The sequence below is a fragment of the Macaca thibetana genome, chromosome 2 (assembly GCF_024542745.1).
Source record: "Macaca thibetana thibetana isolate TM-01 chromosome 2, ASM2454274v1, whole genome shotgun sequence".
Taxonomy (NCBI): domain Eukaryota; kingdom Metazoa; phylum Chordata; class Mammalia; order Primates; family Cercopithecidae; genus Macaca; species Macaca thibetana.
Window position 1 is genome coordinate 150,440,767 of NC_065579.1, and position 19,695 is coordinate 150,460,461.

General features: G+C 43.3%; 1 protein-coding gene across 26 annotated transcripts in view; it reads right to left on the reverse strand.

The window, feature by feature from the left end:
- KALRN (kalirin RhoGEF kinase) overlaps window positions 1–19,695 on the reverse strand; it is a 708,666-nt gene that overhangs the window by 626,943 nt on the left and 62,028 nt on the right. For 4 of the 26 annotated variants that reach the window (XM_050781552.1, XM_050781550.1, XM_050781548.1 and 1 more), the window contains exon 1: window positions 10,527–18,812. The exons of 18 other annotated variants lie outside the window; for them this stretch is intronic. In XM_050781552.1, the coding sequence (XP_050637509.1) occupies window positions 10,527–10,593 (67 nt within the window). In that variant the 5' untranslated portion in view covers window positions 10,594–18,812. Of the gene's footprint in view, window positions 1–10,526; window positions 18,814–19,695 lie in introns of those variants that run through there. 4 more of the 26 variants (XM_050781533.1, XM_050781531.1, XM_050781530.1 and 1 more) reach the window with 2 other exon arrangements.

Genomic DNA, 19,695 nt, shown 5'->3' on the forward strand with positions numbered 1-19,695 from the left:
CTTTTTGGCAAATGACTCAAAATATTCATCTCCTACCCTAACATCCCCCTAGAAACACAAACCTACTTTAATGCATGAACGAATCAGGCATCTTGTAATCATCTAAAACTCAAACTCAAACTTTCTAAATCCCTTTACCAACATCCCAAGTCCTACTCCTCTTTTCAGACTTTTAGTGTAACGGTTGCCACTCAAGTCAAACCTAAGCATGAAAGCTTCAATGACCTTTTAATATGAAGAGTAAGAAATCCCTGTTACTCTCTCGGACGTTATCTTGTACGTCCTTCTCTTCCTTCCTCTCCATAGGCCAATGCTTCCTTCACATCCATTTTCTTTTTCTCCAGTTCTCTTTATGTATTCAGATTCATCTTTAAAGAATATGACATGCTCAGAAGTTCCCCATGACCCTTGCTTCCTCTTGTGTGCCTTACCTTCCTGATACACTGATCTGCCCCCTTTTCTTTAGCTATCCATCTCCTTCAACCCACTTTGTGCTTCTGCCCATGCTTTACTGACTAGAATGTTTGGCCCCACCTTCTCCACCAAACAAACTCCTATTAATCCTGCACCCCAAGCTAAACTATCAGATATTCCGAGAAGACTTACTTCTCCAACGCCTCTAGGCAATTAGTTGTTCTGTCCTCTGTGATCCTATGCAAGCCTAGGTAATTGCACTTACCAGTTTTGTTGTAAGGTCCTTTTTACACATCTGAGTCTCTCCTTAAACCATATGAACCCAGTAGTATTTAGTCTACTGTCTGGTACATTGGTACTGCTCAATACCTTTTTTAAATTGAATGCTACAACTCTGGAACCATTTGCTCTTAACCCAACATGCCAATGCAAGAATCTTCATAAGGTAGCCCCAGTCTGTCCCTCCAACCTTAACTCTTATCACACAGATGCTCCAGGCAGTCTGATTTAGTCTTCATTCCCCAAGCACACCCTGTATTTGCTGATTTCCATCCTCATAATTAAGGGTTACTAAAGCTTAACCCTGTTCTCTCCTTTTTATTCTGTCATTGTATTACCTATTGTGTTATTTGTTATTATCTACTCCCCCCATCAAACTGTAACACTTCACAAAGACAAGAACACTGTCTTCTTTAGCATTGTATTCCCAGAGCCTTGGGTAGAGCAAAGCACATAGTAGGTCCTTAGAAGACATTTGTTGAATAAATGAGTATTTCTTCCTTCATTCAGACCCAATTATTTCTCTCTTGTAAATTCATAGCACTCATCTAGCAATATAACATGAAAGAGTACCTGTGGCATCACAAAGATATATTATAGGTATTAATAGGTGAATATTTTGTAGGTGCTGTCCACAAGGAACCATGAAACACTAGAGCTAGAAGAGCTCCCCCTTATAAGTAATCCATCACTTGAAAGAGGGCCAACAGAGATGCAGAGATGTTACTGTTTATTCTTTTTTTTTTCTGGGAGATGGAGTCTCGCTCTGCCACCCAGGCTGGAATGCAGTAGCGTGATCTCGGCTCACTGCAACCTCCACCTCTCAGGTTCAAGCAATTCTCCTGTCTCAGCCTCCTGAGTAGCTGGGACTATAGTTGTGTGCCATCACACCCGGCTAATTTTTTGTATTTCAGTAGAGATGGGGTTTCACCATGTTGCCCAACCTGGTCTCCAACTCCTGAGCTCGGGCAATCTGTCCACCTCGGCCTCCCAAAGTGCTAGGATTACAGGTATGAGTCACTGCACCCAGCCTTACTGTTGATTCTTGATCTTTCAGGAGTTTGAATTAAAAGCTCCCTAAGGGTAGTGAGCTTACACCTAACCCTAATCACTCCCTGCTCTACCTGGACCCTTAGTAGAGTCTATTACTACTGCTACTAATAACAACAATACTAACTGCTTTGGTGTTTTCTTTGATAATAAGCCACTTCTGTCCACAAGGTGAAGAGCAAACCTATCACTCATGCTGGGGATCCAACTAGCCTTCTGAATATCCAGGGACACAGCTATCCCACTGCCCCTTGGTTCTCAGCAACCACTGAGTATGCCACCACAGAACAGGCCCTGGGAGGACATGCCATATCTGGGCAAGTGCTGCTTTGCTGTTCTCACATCACGGTAATCTCCACCCCACTGGATGGAAACACCACACCGGGACCTCACAAAGCAGCTATCAGTGTCCTTCCCCCAGGACTTGGCCTAGATACATCTTGCCTGGGTAGTTCACATCACAGACAAGACATCCCAATGATATGCTCTACTACCTGCTGACAGGGAAGGTGGCTGGACTCCCAGTTTAACATGCATGCTGGAGAGACAGACAGATGGAGCTCTTCCCATCTGTATGGCAGCAGGTAGAGGGGGCAACCCATCCTAGACAGGAGTCCAGGGTCCTGGATCTTGACTTTTCCCTCAGCAGCTCTCTGACCTTAACCAAGCGCTTAATCTCTACGAGCCTGTTTCCTATCTGTGAAACGGGAAGTGATATGACCTATCTCAGACGGGCATAATGAGAAACAAAGGGGTAAGATATTTGGAATTATCAAATAATTACATTTCTCTTTTTCCTCCTTAACAATGCTGTGATAATCAATTGTTCCTTGGAGAGTTCAGATACTCTGTTAGCCAAAGTTATTAATTAGGCTTCCTATTAAGATATAACTTTGAATTAGGTATCTAGGTGAAAATATAAAGGATAGTGAGGACAAGGGCTTGCCCTCAGGGAAACTCCACTCTTAATGGAGGGAAATGATCCCCGACAAGAAACTAAGATTCCTAAAGCTGCAGAAATTCGGACAGCAAGCACATACTTACTTAGTACTTATTGGTACCAAACACATGTCACACATATTAGCTCCTTCAAGGCTCACAACAACCTCCTGAGGTGTGTATTATTACTGCCCACAGGAGCGCATTGTGAATTACAGAACACTAGCCATGCACCTAGTGCCCGTGAGTCTCTGAATGGAACCAGGTATAGTCAGGGGACCTTTCTCTAGAGGACATCAGGGCTAAGAGGTTTGGAGGGAAAAGAATGTGGATTAACTATAAGAAGAGGAGGTTTGGGGCATTTCAAGAGAAAGCACAAGAAAATATGAAGGTTGCTGGTGAGGCTCTGATATAGAACAACAGGGAATTGTTCTGTGATGGTGTTTCAAGTGGGTGTGTGTTCAAACTCTTTATTAGACAAGAGGCCTGGTCCCTTTAGTAAAGTGATCTTGTGGCAAAAGCCAATTAAATAACTCTAATAGGTATATATATAGATGACTATAAAAGCTAATTTAAAGTAACTTCTTTATGTATTACCTGAATATTCGGCTCAAATGAGAAGGTGATTACAACTTAAACTCCTTCAATTAGAAAAACCCTAGCACAGCAGAATCACCCAATGTGCTTTTCATATACATGTTGTGTGCTTTTTTCTTCTTTTTCCCGCTGAATGTAAGAGAGAAGGAACAAGTCATAAAGGTTGGCGCAAAGAACCCATACATCATGCTGGGCATACATATGCAATAGTTAACAAGAACAGGGCAAGCCAGACCACAATGGGTATCCAGAGTCCGGGGCAGGCTAGGGACCAGTTACAAGCAGATGGCCTAAGCACAGATACCGAGTCTGACCTGGTTAGGGGCCAGAGCTGTACAGATAGATAAGCAGCAAGCAAGCCAATGATAGAGCAAGTCAAAGACACGGTATCTGTCAGTGCTAGAACACAAGGAGCCAGAAGAAGGCTGCAGGCATGATGAGGATGAGACCAAGGAAAGGGAAAGCACAAAGATCAGGGTGCCCTGACAACCAAGACCACGAGGTCCAGCTGCCTTTTAACTTCTTGCACCTGAGCAGAATCAATCCTTGACTTGGAATGTTTGGGAGATCTGAAAGTTGAGACAACAAAGAATGGCCAGTCAGGGAGAGGTGAACTTTAGTGACAAACCCAAGTAGATTCCTGGTCAAAGTAAAGCCCAACACCATGAAGGCTTGAAAACAGTTATTCTCCTTACCTCCCATTTATCCTGAAGAGAGAAAATGATTTTTCTTTCTCTAATTCTAGCAGAATATGGATAATGCCCACCTAACGCCTTCCTAGTATGAGTTATACAAACTAAGGAAGGAAAGGTTTTTGACATCTACAGTGACAGACCACCATCCCTACCTCCAAACCCCTCAGCAGGCTGAACTGAGAGCAATAAACCCAAAGCAAGCTGGGGCCAAACAACCTCCTGGGACACAGATAAATTGCTTTTCTGGGAATATGAAGGAAAGTCAAGGTTTATCTAGGAAGTCATAGAAAAAATGGTTAAGTTTGTAAAGAAAGTTGCATGAGTTGTATCCAAAAGATTGCGTTCTTACACAATTTGTTCCTTAGCATAGTCCTATGTTTACTCCTATGTTTACTATTCCCATGTAGTGACTTGTTTTTCATTCATTTTGTTATTTTGCAACAGAGTTCCTTTTGCCCTTACTCTCTGACATCCACATTAAAGGATGACAACAAGCAGTTCTCAACTCTGGCTGCCATTAGAATCACCTACAGAGGTCTTTAAAAATGCCAGTGTATAGCCCCCTTTCCAGCTATTCCAATTTAATTGGCTGGAGGTGGAAGTGGGGGTGTTGAAAGGGAGGAACTGGACATTACGCTTTCTAAGAGCTCCCAGATGATTCTAGCATACATCGAGAGATGAGAAACAGTTGGTTTCTGGTCCAGAATCCAAAACACTTTCTGGTAGCTATAGGAATGTGGACAGTACCAAGAAGATAATCTCATTTGTCTATTTTTGTTTTTGTTTGTTGTGCTTTTGAGGTCTTAGCCATAAAATATTTGCCTAGACTAATATCCTGAAGGGTTTCCCTATGTTTTCTTCTAGTAATTTTATAGTTTCTGGTCTTACACATAAGTCTTTAATCCATTTTGTGCTGATTTTTGTATAGGGTGAGAGATAGGGGTCTAATTTCATTCTTCTGAATATAGATATCCCATTCTCCCAGCACCATTTATTGAAAAGGATGTCCTTTTCCCAGCACCATTTATTGAAAAGGATGTCCTTTTCCCAATATATGTTCTTGGTACCTTTGTTGAAAATAAAAACCTTCTGCACAGCAAAGGAAACAATCAACAGAGTGAAGAGACAACCTGTAGAATGGAAGAAAATATTTGCAAATTGTTAATCCAACATGGGACTGATATCCAGAATATACAAGGAATTCACATAACAGCAAACTAACAAACAAAACAGAACAACCCAAATAATCCCATTAAAAAGTGGGCAAATGATCTGAATAGACTTTTTTTTTTTTTTTTTTTTTTTTTGAGACTGAGACTCATTATACCACCCAGGCTGCAGTGCAATGGCACAATCTCGGCTCACTGCAACCTCTGCCTCCCTAGTTCAAGCAATTCTCCTGCCTCAGCCTCCTGAGAAGCTGGGATTACAGGTGCACGCTGCCATGCCCGGCTATTTTTTGTATTTTTAGTAGAGATGGGTTTCACCATGTTGGCCAGGCTGGTCTTGAACTCCTGACCTCAGGTGATCTGCGTGCCTTGGCTTCCCAAAGTGCTGGGATTACAGGCGTGAACTACCGCACCTGGCCCAAATATGCTATTCTCAAAAGAATACACACAAATGGCCAACAGGCATATTTTTTAAATGCTCAAAATCATTAATCATCAGGGAAATGCTATCAAAACCACAATGAGATATCATCTTACCCCAATTACAATTGTTATTATCAAAAAGACAAAAAATAAAAGATGCTGGCGAGGATGTGGAGAAAAGGGAACTCATACACTGCTGGTGGGAAATGTTATGGAAAACAGTATGGAGGTTTCTCATAAAACCTAAAAATAGAACTATATACAATCCAGCAATCCCACTACTGGGTATTTATCCAAAGGAAAAGAGATCAATCAGTATGTCAAGGGATACCTGTACCCTCATGTTTACTGCAGCACTATTCACAATAGCCAGGATATGGAATCAATCTAAGTGTCCATCAATGGGTGAATATATAAAGAAAATGGTTATATATACACAATGAAATACTACTCAGCTATAAAAAGGAAATCCTGTCATTTGCAGCAACATAGATGAAACTGAAGGTCATTATGTTAAGCGAAATAAGCCAGGTACAGAAAGACAAATATTACATGTTCTCACTCATATGTGGAAGCTAAAAAAGTTCATCTTAAGGCGTAAACAGTACAATGATAGGTTGGTGAATGGTTACAAACATATAGACAGAAGGTAAGTTCTAGGGTCTGATAGCACAGGGTGACGATCATTAACACTATATTGTATAGTTCATAATAGCTAGAAGAGAATATTTGAAATGTTCCTAACATAAATAAGAAACGTTTGATGTGATGAATAGCCTAAATACCCTGATTTGATCATTACACATTGTATACATGTAACAAAATATCACTTGTACCCATAAATATGTACGATTATTATGTATCAATTTTTAAAAGCATCAAGAAGAAATTAGCAGTCTAATTCAGCATATCCTTAAGTTCAACATGTGAGATGTTGAGATGTTGACATAATGACAAACATCAGTAATTTTTGTACTTCTGTCAGTATTTTAACCATATCCACATACCTCCTACACTGTTGTTTCCTTGATATTGTTTTAAGTTGACTCTTTTTTACTTATATATCTTTATAAAAGGAATTAGTGGACTGCAAGGTGGCATAAAAAGGTAGGAGAAAAAGAAAAAAGAAGATCATGGCTGAAAAGAAAAGGCACTCAGGGTTAGAGGCAAGGAAGACAGGTAGGGGCAGGTCCAGGATTGGAGACACAGGATCTATGGGGTGAAGTTGACCCAGCACAGACATAAGAAGGGATGGAAGCTGGGCAATGAGAGAATAATAGAGAAATGCCAGGGAATGGGGATACTTGTAGCAGGTAGCATAAAGCTGTGCCTTGAAAGAACACAAGGGACAGAGAATAAGCATGAGGGCCAGGGAGGCTGGAGACTACTGGGGCCAAGAAACTAAGGCAGGGCAAAGTGTGAGGCCCAGGCAGGGATGCTGGAAGGAGAAGAGGGAGACTAGAGGTAGGAATGAAGGAAAAGCTGAGGAATGGGTGGGCTTAAGGAGGGCCCACAGTGAATGGGTGGGGCAGCAGTGGACAGCCCAGCAGAAGCAGGCATCAGGGAAAACAGATTGTCTTCTGGACTGTGCCAGGCAGTGGCCAGCAAGATAAGCTCAAGAAACATCTGTAAATCACCTAAAATCATCTCATGTACTACCAGTGGTGGACATTCCCACATGCTGGGAAACTGCCTGATGCTCTACGAATAAAGAGCAGCAGTCTTTCATTCTTCCCCTTTCATTACCAAAAAAATATTACATGTAAACAAAGGAACCTAAACCCCTACCTTACTTGTCAGGTCCCCATGAATACACCAAAACTCAACAACGAAAAGCAATGTGACTTCTTTTATATACAACTCATGCTTCTTATCTCTATGAGCTCTTTTGTTTTGATAGACAGTCCCCACCATAGCAACCATCTCCTTAGTCAACGTCTATAAGCACAGAATACAATCAGCAGAATTGACAAACGCCCAGTAACAAACACCGTAAAAACAGCATCTATTATTAAGGAGAATAAATCATCAAAATAATGTCTGAACAAGCTGGTAGTACACTGTCAAATAAATTCTTGCATGTAGTTAAGTATAGCCCTAGAAAACAATATCCTTTATTTTTTAAATCCTTACCCTTAGCTGAACAATGATGGGGGAGACAAAAGATTAGTCTGCAATCATCAAGCCTACGCTGTTATTTCTTTGTAAAGTTTATTTCAGCTCCAAGATGTGTTCTAATGTTTCCTCCCTTTTCCTAGGTGTGTCAAATCACAGATTCACTTATCCTCCAGTCACAGCCAAGTGAGTGACTCAGGCCAGCATACAGCTCATCGATTATTTCAATTTCCTGGGATAAACTCATCAGTTCCCACTTCTCATTTCCTATCCCCTCCTTACTTTCTTGAGGCCTGTTACTTTCAAGATGACATAAGGCACGACAATGATGAGGGCAACATGATATAAAATCTTCAAACAAATCAAAGGAGCTAAATTCTGTTATACTTAAGAAAGATCAAATCTAAGGGAATTCTGTTCACCGCCCAGAAAGGCAGGTTCATCTTTCATTCATTTATTCATTCATTCCTTCAACAAATATTTATTGAGCATCTTTCATGATCTAGCTCAGCCTAACATGCCACTTAAAAGCATGCCATTTTCTATGCAATGTTAGGTAACATTCATTACAAGAGGAAAGGTGCTATAACTGAAAATTCTTTTTGAATATGGATGTGGGTATGCACACATGTATAATACTTCAATACTGATTAACCAGAACTGGGAAACATAATCAACACCCAATCTCCAAACACCTGGAAATCAAACACCCTACACAGTCAAGAGCTACTGGTCTAAAACCTCACATTAAGGAAAACCCTATAGATAGAAAGACACATAAACTTTCAAATTACAGTTATATGTGGTGATCAAACATGCATGGAAGACCACATAATTCTTGCAACCAGCTTTTGCTATCCAAGGGGACAGGTTAATCTATCAACCCATAAATTCATTAACCTGACATTTCCAAAATGCCTGACACTATATATGCACTAACACAATAACTTTCCCCCAAATTCTATGATGTAGGCATTATTATTAGTATTCCAATTTTTAAGATTAACAAACTGAGAATTTGGTTAAGTATAGCTCTAGAAAACAATGCCCTTTATTTTTTAAGTCCTTACCCTTAGCCTTTTATTCAAGGGCACTTAGAAGGCAATGGAGCCAGAACTTGAACCTAAGTTTGTGACTCATGGATTCAAGCATTTCTAAAAGATAAAAATAAATTGGTAGTATTATAGCTTATACATTAACATCTAGTTTCTTCTTATAATTAACATCATATGGTAGTGTGAATCTTGTTTTAATTCATGTAAGTATAAATTGTCTCTAAGCCTCTCACCATTCTTAATTGGACTTTTCTTAGTTCTCGGGTATTATATACCACCTGTTCCTGTCTTTCCCAGGATGTTTGTTGGAGAGTGAGAATTAACTGTCTTGGTAATGAAAACTACCATTTAAAGAGTACTTTGTTTGTGCCATGCACTGGGATAAGTATTTCACTTATAGTTTCTCACTCAGCCCCTGCAGCAACCCTCTGAGTTGGTACTACCATTATCATCATCACTCCTTTTCACGAATGAAGGGAAGAAGATACAGAGAGGTTAAGCAACTTGCCTGAGGTCACACAGATAAGGAGGATTCACACCTAGTGGTCTCTTCTCCCTTCTCCCAGTCTATAATCTTCATCAGTAGGAAGTTCTGGTTCCCTTCTTAACGCTCTCATCTCAAGTCTGGGCTCCCACTGGCCTGTTTCTCGGTGCTAGTGAGAAACTGCTTTTAGTGTGTGCTGGTTTGGTTTCCTCCATCTTTGTTTTCTCCCCTGATAAGGGTCCTGGTTCACCTGCTCTGTGCAGCTCTCTGCTTCCATCTGGTATTGATCTCCTGGCACACTAAGACTATTCCTCATACAGATGAATACACCTTGGGCTGTATAGCAAGGCTTCCCCAGGGCCATCTTTCCCAACAAGAGTTTGATCTCGTTCTTGACAAAACCTCTTAAAGAAGCCAAAGCTTTTAAAAATAATATTCAACATTTTAAAAAATCAATTACCAAACAAGTTCACAGTGGCTTTTCCTTTCAAAAGAACATCTGGATTTGTGTCACATTATCAGGACACTTTAATTGCATTAATATTTGATGATAAAATGTATTAAGGTCAGATTAACCTGAGAAATAAAACTGATTTTCTCTTTTCTTTCCACTACCTGCAAATTCTGTGCCGGCTCTGTCTATAGATAATCAAAAAAGGGAACTATCCTCAGGATAGGTACTAATAGTTCCGTGAAGCTAAGAAGTGCACAGGCAGGAACTCAGCATTTACTAAGCACCTACTGTGTGCACCAGATATGATGTTATATATTTTACATCTATGAATTAAACAATAGCTCCAGAGCAACCCCAGCACATAGGTCTTACCGTGCCCATTTCATAGATGGGTAAACAAGCTCAGAAAAGTCACATAAATCAGGCTAAGGTCAGTGGCAGAGCTGAGATTTGAGCCTGAGTCTGTTTGCCCCCAGCTTCTTGCTGCAGGAATCATTCTCCTTCTGCACTGCTTCTCAGAGAGTTCTGTCAAGAGCCCTGCAAGACAGGGCTTAACTTGTATTTGACTAGAGTACTGAGCTTGATGAAAAACCCAGCAAGAAATGAGATCCTGTTACACAGATGCTCCCCAAATGACCCTGTGCTCCTGATTCCCAGCTGGGTCATACATGTCCCCAGAAAAACAGCCTTTCTTTACTTTCCATGGGTTTGCTACTTGCCTCTGTTTCATTCCTTCTCTCTCTTCTTGACCCCCCTCCCCTCTCTGCTGTGTCTTTCTGCATGTCTCTTTATGTCTCTATGTGTATTTATCTCTCTCAGTCTCTCACACAACCATACACACACTCAGGATACCTCGATCCAGCAGCCGGAGCAAGCGGAGATACCAGAGATACCACTGGTCCCAGAAGCGGTCCGTCATCCCACCCTGAACTCATCCTTCACAGCCAGTCCCCTCGGCAGAGCCTCATCCCACCACCGCTGACTCGAGGAGGCCGGAATCACTTGACGCTGGGCTCGCACACAGCCTGCTCTAAGCAAATGCCTGCCTGCAAAGACAGCCACCAGTCCTCCCACACAGAGGCTGACTGTGCCGGGAGCCGGTTTCACAGCAACAAAGGAACAAGTGCAGAACAACGCCGTGTGCAGACCGAGCCTGCCTGGACCCAAGGGGAGGTCGGAGATGCGTGGGAGGGAGTCAGGAAGGGCTTTCGCAAAGACGCGAGGTTTGCAGTGGTCTTGAGAATGAAACTCCACAGTCAAGTCCATGTGTTAAATTTTTTTTCCAGCATCTCCTGCCATCCTGGCTTCCATGCCTCCCACACCAGAGGCCAGTGGCTCCTCCAGTAGAATGTGGGATGGGAAGCCAGAAACTCAGCCATTTTGGACTTTGAGGCCAGTCCAGGAGCCCGGGAGCCTTACTGCCTCACTGCCTCACTGCCTCACTGCCTCACTGCCTCACTGCCGGGACCACCGGCTCTCCTTGCCCAAGACTGCAGGACCTGCATGACTAGTAAAAGGCCACAGATCCTTTTTTCCTACGTCCCTTCATGGAACCTTTGTTATAGTAGAGACAGCATGGGCTCTGAAGCATGGGCTCTATAGTAGAGACAGTCATGGGTCCAAATCCTGGTTGCCACTTAATACTTGCCTGGCCTCGATGAAGTTATTCAGCTCCCTGTGCCTCAGCTTCCTCCTCTGTAAACCAGAGAGAACAGTATTTGTGAGCCTCAAAGCAAAAGAATATGTTTCTGGTGTCGCACCTGGTAGATACTGGTAGATACGAGGTTCTCCCTTACCTCTCAACCCCTCTCCCTCTTGCCAGACTCTCAATTCCCCACACGTTCATACATCCCACGGTTTTCTATCCCAGGCCTTTGCTCCTGCCCTTCCTGCCAGTAGCATGCTCTCCCCACTTTCCTACCTCATCATGGCCAAATGCTCCTAATTTTTCCAACAAATAACTCAAATGCCACAGAATCCAGGCAGACTTCCCTGATCTTCCTTCCTTTATATTTTATTTTTTTCATTCCACCTTCTCCTTTGTATATGACTCTTCTTCCTTACTTACCCGTAAACTCCATGAAGGTAGGATCTGCTTTTTAATCATCTTTGTGTCCCTCAAAGAACACTGAACTTCGCAATTACTCAAGTAATTACTAACTGGACAAATGAACGTGCAAGGGCATCTGAGTCCCCAATACAATGTTGTTTTCAAGGCAAGGAGAAGAGTAAGCTGCAGAGACCTCAGCCCCTGGGCATTGTCTAAGGCCTTTGGGGCATGACGGGGTGCCCAGTCCTTGCCCCACACACAGCCCGTCTTACAGTGGGCCAGCCTGTGACCCAGGTGACTGGGAGTGCTGCTCACTGAAATGAAACCTGAGGAGTCCCCAGGTCTAGGAAGACCTTGTTCTCCAAGCCTAAAAACTACCCAACAGCCATCTGCACATTCATCACAGCTCTGTGCAGCTTAGGCCATGCCAGCAATGCCTTCTCACTGTCCTAGCAGAAATGGTGGTCTCCAGGCCTCCTGGTCTCCATCAGGCAACTGGCAGGCATGTCTCCCTCGGCACCAGCTCTTCCTTGGAACTTATACCTCCAAGATGAGACAGGCTGTCGATTTCTGAAGAACTCAGACCTGGGAGGACACACGTCCAGGGGGTAGAAGCCAGGAGGGAGAGGGAGAAAGCTAGCAGAGCCACAACCTCCACCGCCTGCCCCTGCCCCCCAGATGCCTTGTGGTTTCTTCTTAAAGGGCAGCATTGGGTCTCGGCAGAGATACCACCACCCAAGAAGCTACCTCTCAGGCTCTGTTAGCATTATTTTCTTATTACCCTAAATGGACAAGACTCCAGTGTGTAGTTAACACAAGAATGCAAACCCCTCCTCCTCCCTCCAGAAAGAAGTAACCTGGTGTTCTGCCCTTCACAAATAACAAGAATTCATCGCTCACGTGTGGCCAGTACTTTTTCGTTCACAAAGTACTTTCATAACTGTCATCTCCCGCTTGCCCTGCAAGGTCTGTAGGATGGGAATCACTTTCTCCAGTATACAGAAGAGAAAACCCATGTTCCACAAGATTAAATAACTTGTTTAAGGTCAGGTAACTCGTAGGTGCCCATCTGTCTCCTTCCTGAGAGTTTCAGGGGCGCTAAGAGATTCCTGGGAAATTGTGACATGTTTCACTAAGATATGGCAGCCCTCCAGTAGGGGAGGACCTGGGGAAACATGGCTGTTTCCTAACAGGAACCCTGAGGGAGGCCCCTCCAGGGCGGCGCTGACATGCCATGGGCACAGATTGAGTGGAGGGTCCAAATGTGGCCACTTATTAACTAAGGGCTTTTTATCTTTTTCTTTGGCCCTTGACTTATAACTGCAGAGAGAGTGCATCTCCAAATAAGAATGCCAAAAAGACTTTTTCTAACACAACTTGGGAGAAATCTGAAACGGGAGGCTCCCATCGTGGCAGGAGACCTAGACAGAGAGGGGCAGGGGAAGAGCATCTGACTATGAGGCTGAAAGTCCCAGAGAGTGCCCTAACGGTGCTAGTGCTACAAGTCTCATTCTTGGGGCTGGAGAAAGAAGCTGGCCCTGTTCCCCTCCCTCCAGTAATCAAGGGCAAAACAGTCCACACAGTCTCATTTGCAGAGGAAAAGGGAATAAAGACTGTCAAGAATAATATGGGTGCAAGCACTTCCCCCGCAAACAGACCTAAGAACATAAGCAATGCCCATCGGGTCAGCCCCAGGGTGAACCCATTCAGCCCGGAGTTTTACTCAAGATTGGCTTCAACCCATCAAGCTGGGCTCCTTGGAGCTCCCCAGCCCACCACTGCTCATTTCTTCATCTCCCACAGAGCCTCCTAAGTCTTACTTGAAATGTAGCCCCTCCAGAAGTTGAATAAAATGTTCCAAGAGACTGTCGGCATTGCCATTTAACTGCAGTGCAATTAGAAAGGATATTGGCCAGGACACAGCCTTATTAGTAGGTTTTTGTTGTTGTTTTTGTTTTGTCTTATACAATGCTTCCACAGTGGCTCCTTCTTTCCTCATGGTCAAAGCAAGCACAGCTATTCCCTTTGGCATGTTTCCTCCAGCCCACCCAGCTGGCTATAGAGACATGTTTTCCAGGGTCAGGCAGTGTCACCAGGCCAGCAACAGCCCATCCACTCCAGAGGGCCGATGCCCATCCGGAGGTTCAGCAGTTATTTGATATCACAACATGGATGTGTTCCTTTCTCTTCGATGTTCCTTCTTCTTTCCTTGGCACTGTTCTTTCTCCCTCTCTTCACCCACCCCAACTTGAAAACACTGTGTTCCCAATCAGATAAAGCCAGCACAAGTGTATGGAGCAGAAGGCAAGCAGTACGGAGGGAGGAGAGATCCAGCCACATCTCAAATCTTTCCCACTCATCTCCTGGGACAACAATGGCCACTGTTCCCTCAGCAGCACTGACCCAACTCCTCAGACACATGGACCTATCTGGCAAGTGAAGGCAACACAGGAGGTAGCATAGTTGCTGGTATCTGCAAACCAAAGTGAAGACCATCCACAGACATACTGATCTGCCCCAGGAAGCAGGCTCCACCCAGCTACCATTTTGCCCTGCAAGCTGTGCTTCAGTTGTAACATGAATCAAACACTCCAGTAGACAGCATCCTCAGCCACCTCCCACACCACTTCTGCCCCCTTGGCGATTAGCGCCCAAGTGGTGGAGTGGAGCCCGGGGCAACACATTCTCACGGATGCCATTTCAAGGGTGGCTTGGACCCCTGCCAGTCTCTCCCATGAGTTTAGTGTCCCTAGGTGAACGGGCTTCTTAGGTCCACACCTGAGGACAGTATCTACAGCCAGTATTACCTAGACACTGAAATTCAAGTCCACCCCTCCCAAGAGGCCCTTTCCAGCTAACCTCACACATTCTGTATCTCAGAGGTTCTCAAAGTTTAATGGGCAGCAGAATCACCTTAGAGGATTGGTTATCCATGCAGATAACGAGGCCTCATTCCCAGAGGCCTGCATTTTTAACAAGCTCCCCAGAGAGTTCTGCGATGGTGATCCATCCACTTCAGTCCCTGCTCTCCTCTCCTACCCTCAGCACTGGCTTCGTGTCACTATCTTGAATTCTAGTGTGTACCCCACCTCCCCCAACACCCTGAGAGTCCAGTAGGGAGGGAGAGTCTGAGTCCCCCATTAGAGTATGCTCACCTGGAAGGCAGAGGGGCCTCTCTCCTTTCAAGGCCTAGTAGAGGGCCCCACATGGAGGGGTGAGAAGCTGCCAGCCAGGAGGCTGAGAAATCAGCCTTGCCTCTCCACAGGCTCCAGAAAGCCTTCGTTCTGCCACAGTTCCACTGCACATCTGTACAACGGCTTTAAATGTCACCTCAAATATCAGGCCAGGCAGCAGGAGGGAAAGGCAGAAGCTAATTATTCTGCCTTGCCTCGGCTTTTGTGTAGCTTTCACCTGGCTCACCTCCGACCTCTGCTGAGGATCTTTAACTCTGCCTTGGCTGAGGCATGGCCAGCTCATGGAAGACAACCTTTCACTGCCCTGGGCTCTAAACCACCTTGTTAAGTGGTGAAAACCTGACCCCTCCTTACTGCTTCTCTGAGGGTTCTAGTTCCCCCAGCAGTCAGTAGAACCCCCAGGTTGCACTGAATCTCTAACACAGCATGCCACCCCAATACCCCCCAATGCCCACCCAAGAGCCAGTCCCCTCTCCTCCTTCATGACCTTACGAAGCTTATCTATCCTGGGCCCCATGCCCTCTCCATTAAGTCCTGTGAAAAGTACCATGACAACTTCATCCCATCCAAGGTATTTATGATGACAGCTTAATATTTAGGCCCTCAGGAAATATTCCTATTTTGGCAAAAGATAAAGCCTACGTCAAAGGAAGGCATAGAGGAGTGCAGGCCTTAGGTAAGCAGTGGTGGGGGTGGATATCTGCAGTCAGGGAGCAGAGTCCATGACTCCCTTCCCTAGGTCTTCACAGGCATGTCCCTGTGAGGCCATCCCAATGAAGTCAATCACGGAAGTTGGTGCTCCTTCCATCCTCCCTCACTGCCCTGACCTCCCATTTCCTACTCAGCATGAACACCTGGTTGGCTGCCTTCCCCAAGGCACCTACATTGCAAAGGAGTTCTTGAGGGAAAAAAAAAAAAAAAGCTGGTAAATATTTGGAGAGACCCTCTCAGAACTGATCCATGAGCCTCTGCAATCCAGAGTTCACTATTACCTCCTCTGTTTCCCTTGCAGCCAGTCACACAGTTCCTCCATCTCATTTCCACCAAGAGTCATTTCTCTGCCCATCAAAGGAGGTAGTGTTACTTCATGGCTGACAGGAGGCCGTTCACCCCTCAGGAGGTCTGGCTTCTCTTAAATGTTCCTCACATCTCTCAGTCCCTGAGGTCACCATCAGAGAATCAGGAAGCTAAGTTGCCAGTCACCACAGCTGAAGCCTCACTCCTTAGGCCAGGCGGAGCCCTCCTGTGAACCTCTACCTGCTCTCTCCATCCCATGCCCTTCTCCATCCCCTCCAGGAACTTTTCCAGATAGCCCCCCTCAAGCAGGTCTGCCCAGTAAAATCAGGCACCATACCATGAGGACTGGGACTGATAATAATGAATGTGAAGTTCAACCATATCAAAAGGAATCCACTGTATTGTCAAATAAATGCTAAATTTTGGTTAGCACATATCTAGAGCTCAACTTTTTTTTTCTACTTAGTCCCTTTTTTGCTATAGTCCCTTGAGTATTTTTGTCTGTTTATGGAAAGTATATAATCTGTGTGTGTTACACAGGGCCACCCACTGTTAAATCAGAATATCTGACTCACCTGAATGCCCTGGCTCCCTACATACATACACATTGAGCTGGATAATGAAATTACTTGCACACTAGCCAATGTGAATTCTCTCTTCCTTGGTTCTTATTTTCAAAAAGAAAAAATAAAACTATTTGCAAAGATCACCTTACTTTTCAACAAATGAACTCTGCTTATGGTTCTTAAAAATAATTGAGTCTCGTAAATTCTATAAACCTTTTTATACCTTCTGTACCATTAATTTGCAAGCCTTTGAGGTACTGGGAAAGGGCTGAGGCTTTGGAATAACTTCCCACATCTCAGTTTCTTCATCTTTTGAATGAAGATAAGACTAATCCCATAAAACTTGAACTTTTCATGAGGAAAAGACAAAACAGCATATAAAATCCAAAGCACTACACTTAATACATAGTGGATACTTCATAAAGGTTAGTGCATTCTCCTGCAACAAAAACAAGCTCAGGTCACGCTGAAATTCTCAATTCATGGGACCAGAGTTAAGAGTCAAGTCACTGCTCCAAGTTTCCCAGGCTTCTCTACCTGCCCTTCAGGAGGGGGCAGATTCTTAGAGCTTACATTTCCTCTAATTCCTGTGACACTCTCCTTCCCTCACTAGGGAAATGAAAATGTCCAGCTGCCCCAACTCATCTGATCTCCTCTTTCTGACACAGGTTGGAAAGTCCACTGGAGATTCAATTATGAAACTATTTTGACTATACCTTGTGACACACGTGGATGACCCTCAGCACTGGGGAGAAGAGAAACAATACAAAGTTCCCGATGGACCATCAGCATAGTGAACAGCAATTATTTGGCATCCCGAAAAGTCCATCAATCCTGGCCTCACGTCATGCACTCAATAAAGCCTAAAGATATTCATGGAAAAAAAAAAAAACTATAAAACTTCAAGAAGAAAAATTTTTATAGTCTTAGGGTGGGATAGTTTTCCTAAGCAAGACACAAAACTCAGTATATTGGCTTATATACACATTTTTAAAAATTTTTTGAAGGATATACAAATCACCAAAGGAGAACAGGAGGCTGAAGAATAGTAGTTAGAAGGATAACCTTTTACTGTAAATCATCTTACACATTTTAAATTTTGACCCTTGGACTGTATCACCTAACTCTTTAAAAGACATTTTAAAATAATGGAGTCAATAATAGATACAACTGTTCTTGGCGTCTAGCTGCTTTGTTGTGAGAAGGCTAAGCCACATGGAAAGGCCATGTGGAAGAGAACTACAGATGCTGGTTGAGACCCTCAGCTAGTCCCAGCCCCCTCCCAGCCACCAGAGGAAGCCCACCCTGGAGCTGCCAGCTAACCCAGCACCCCAACAGATACCACATGGAGCAGAAGAACTGCCTGGTAAGCCCCACAATTATGAGAATGATAAAATGATGCTCTAAGTGGCTAAGATTTGGGGTGGTTTGTTACAGTGTAATAGGTAACGAAACAGAGCCACTGGTGCATGCAGAGCAAAGTAAAGCCCCATGATTCAATGAGATCACCAAGGAGATGTTGAAAACAATTGTGCCTTCTTTCATCTAGAAGGCAAAAAGCATGGTTAGTCTCAGGACCACATCTATTTGTTAATAGCTTGCTCTCTACTCTTCTTAGAATTCTGAAGATGGGGTTGTCACAGAGGGTGTCTAATTAACATGCTTGTTTGAATTATAAAAAGTGAAATTAGACTTTCTCTGACAGGAAGTAAGTATGTCTAATTTGGCTACTTGCTTTGACAATCAGATTTGCCTTTCCCGTTTCATATAAATCCATAGCTCCAAGATTTTGAAGAAAATGTGTTTAAAGCCTATTATAATATGCAACATGCTAGAAAATGTATTATTTGCAACCTTTAAACTCATGGTAAAAAAAAAATGTTTAGGTATCCACTTAAATGTGTGAAGGGGCATAAAGTTTTCAATATTCTTTTAGAGCATACAGAAGCAAAAAAAGTCTGATGCCCACTGAATGACAGTATACCTTCACAAAGAAACACTATGCAGCTATGAATAAAGAATGATGAGGCTTTCTGTGAATTGATATGAAAAGATGTTCAAGACATACTGTTGGGTTACAAATGCAAAGCATAGGTCGGGCGCGGTGGCTCAAGCCTGTAATCCCAGCACTTTGGGAGGCCGAGACGGGCGGATCACTAGGTCAGGAGATCAAGACCATCCTGGCTAACACGGTGAAACCCCGTCTCTACTAAAAAATACAAAAAAAAACTAGCCGGGCGAGGTGGCGGGCGCCTGTAGTCCCAGCTACTCAGGAGGCTGAGACAGGAGAATGGCCCGAACCCGGGAGGCGGAGCTTGCAGTGAGCTGAGATCCGGCCACTGCACTCCAGCCTGGGCGACAGAGCGAGACTCCGTCTCAAAAAAAAAAAAAAAAAAAATGCAAAGCATAGAGCAGGATAGTTAGTATTCACCTGCTTTTGATCAGAAAGGGATAACATAAGTATGGATTCTGATTTGCTTATATTTATAAAAAGAAATACTGGGAGGGTTCCCAGTAAACTAATACTGATGGTTACCTATGGAAAAAGTGGCTTGGTAGACAGGTCTATGGGTAACATAAAGACCTATTTATTTTGTACTAATTTTTGAACACTGTGAGTACATTATATTTTCATATATTTTAAGTCCTCACAGAATAAAATAGTAGATAAAATTGCAAAAACATGAACATTAAAAGATAATGCAGGAGGTAAATATTTGCCATGGTTGCAACAATAAATTATACAAAGGGTTAATATCTCTAATTTACAAAAAGTTCCTAGAAACCATTAAGAAAAAGTTAACAACCTGGTATAAAAATAAGTAAAGATTACGAACAGGCAACCCACAGATGAGGAAATATAAATGATTGATAAAAAGTAAAAAGAGGTTGACCATTACTAATGATGAAGGAAATGCAAATAAGCAATAACAGCATGCCACATTTTACCTATAAGATTGCCCCCAGCAAAACACACACACACACACACACATACACACACACACAACAAAACAACCAACCTAGTAGGAGACTAAATTGATATAATATTCTTCCAAGTCAATTTGGCAGTACAATCAACAATTCTAAAGTATATAGCCTTCAACCTAGCAATTCTTCTAAGATTCTCACCTACTGAAATATCTGTACTTATACACACATTGCAGTGTATTCTATAATAGAAAAAAATAAAAAGG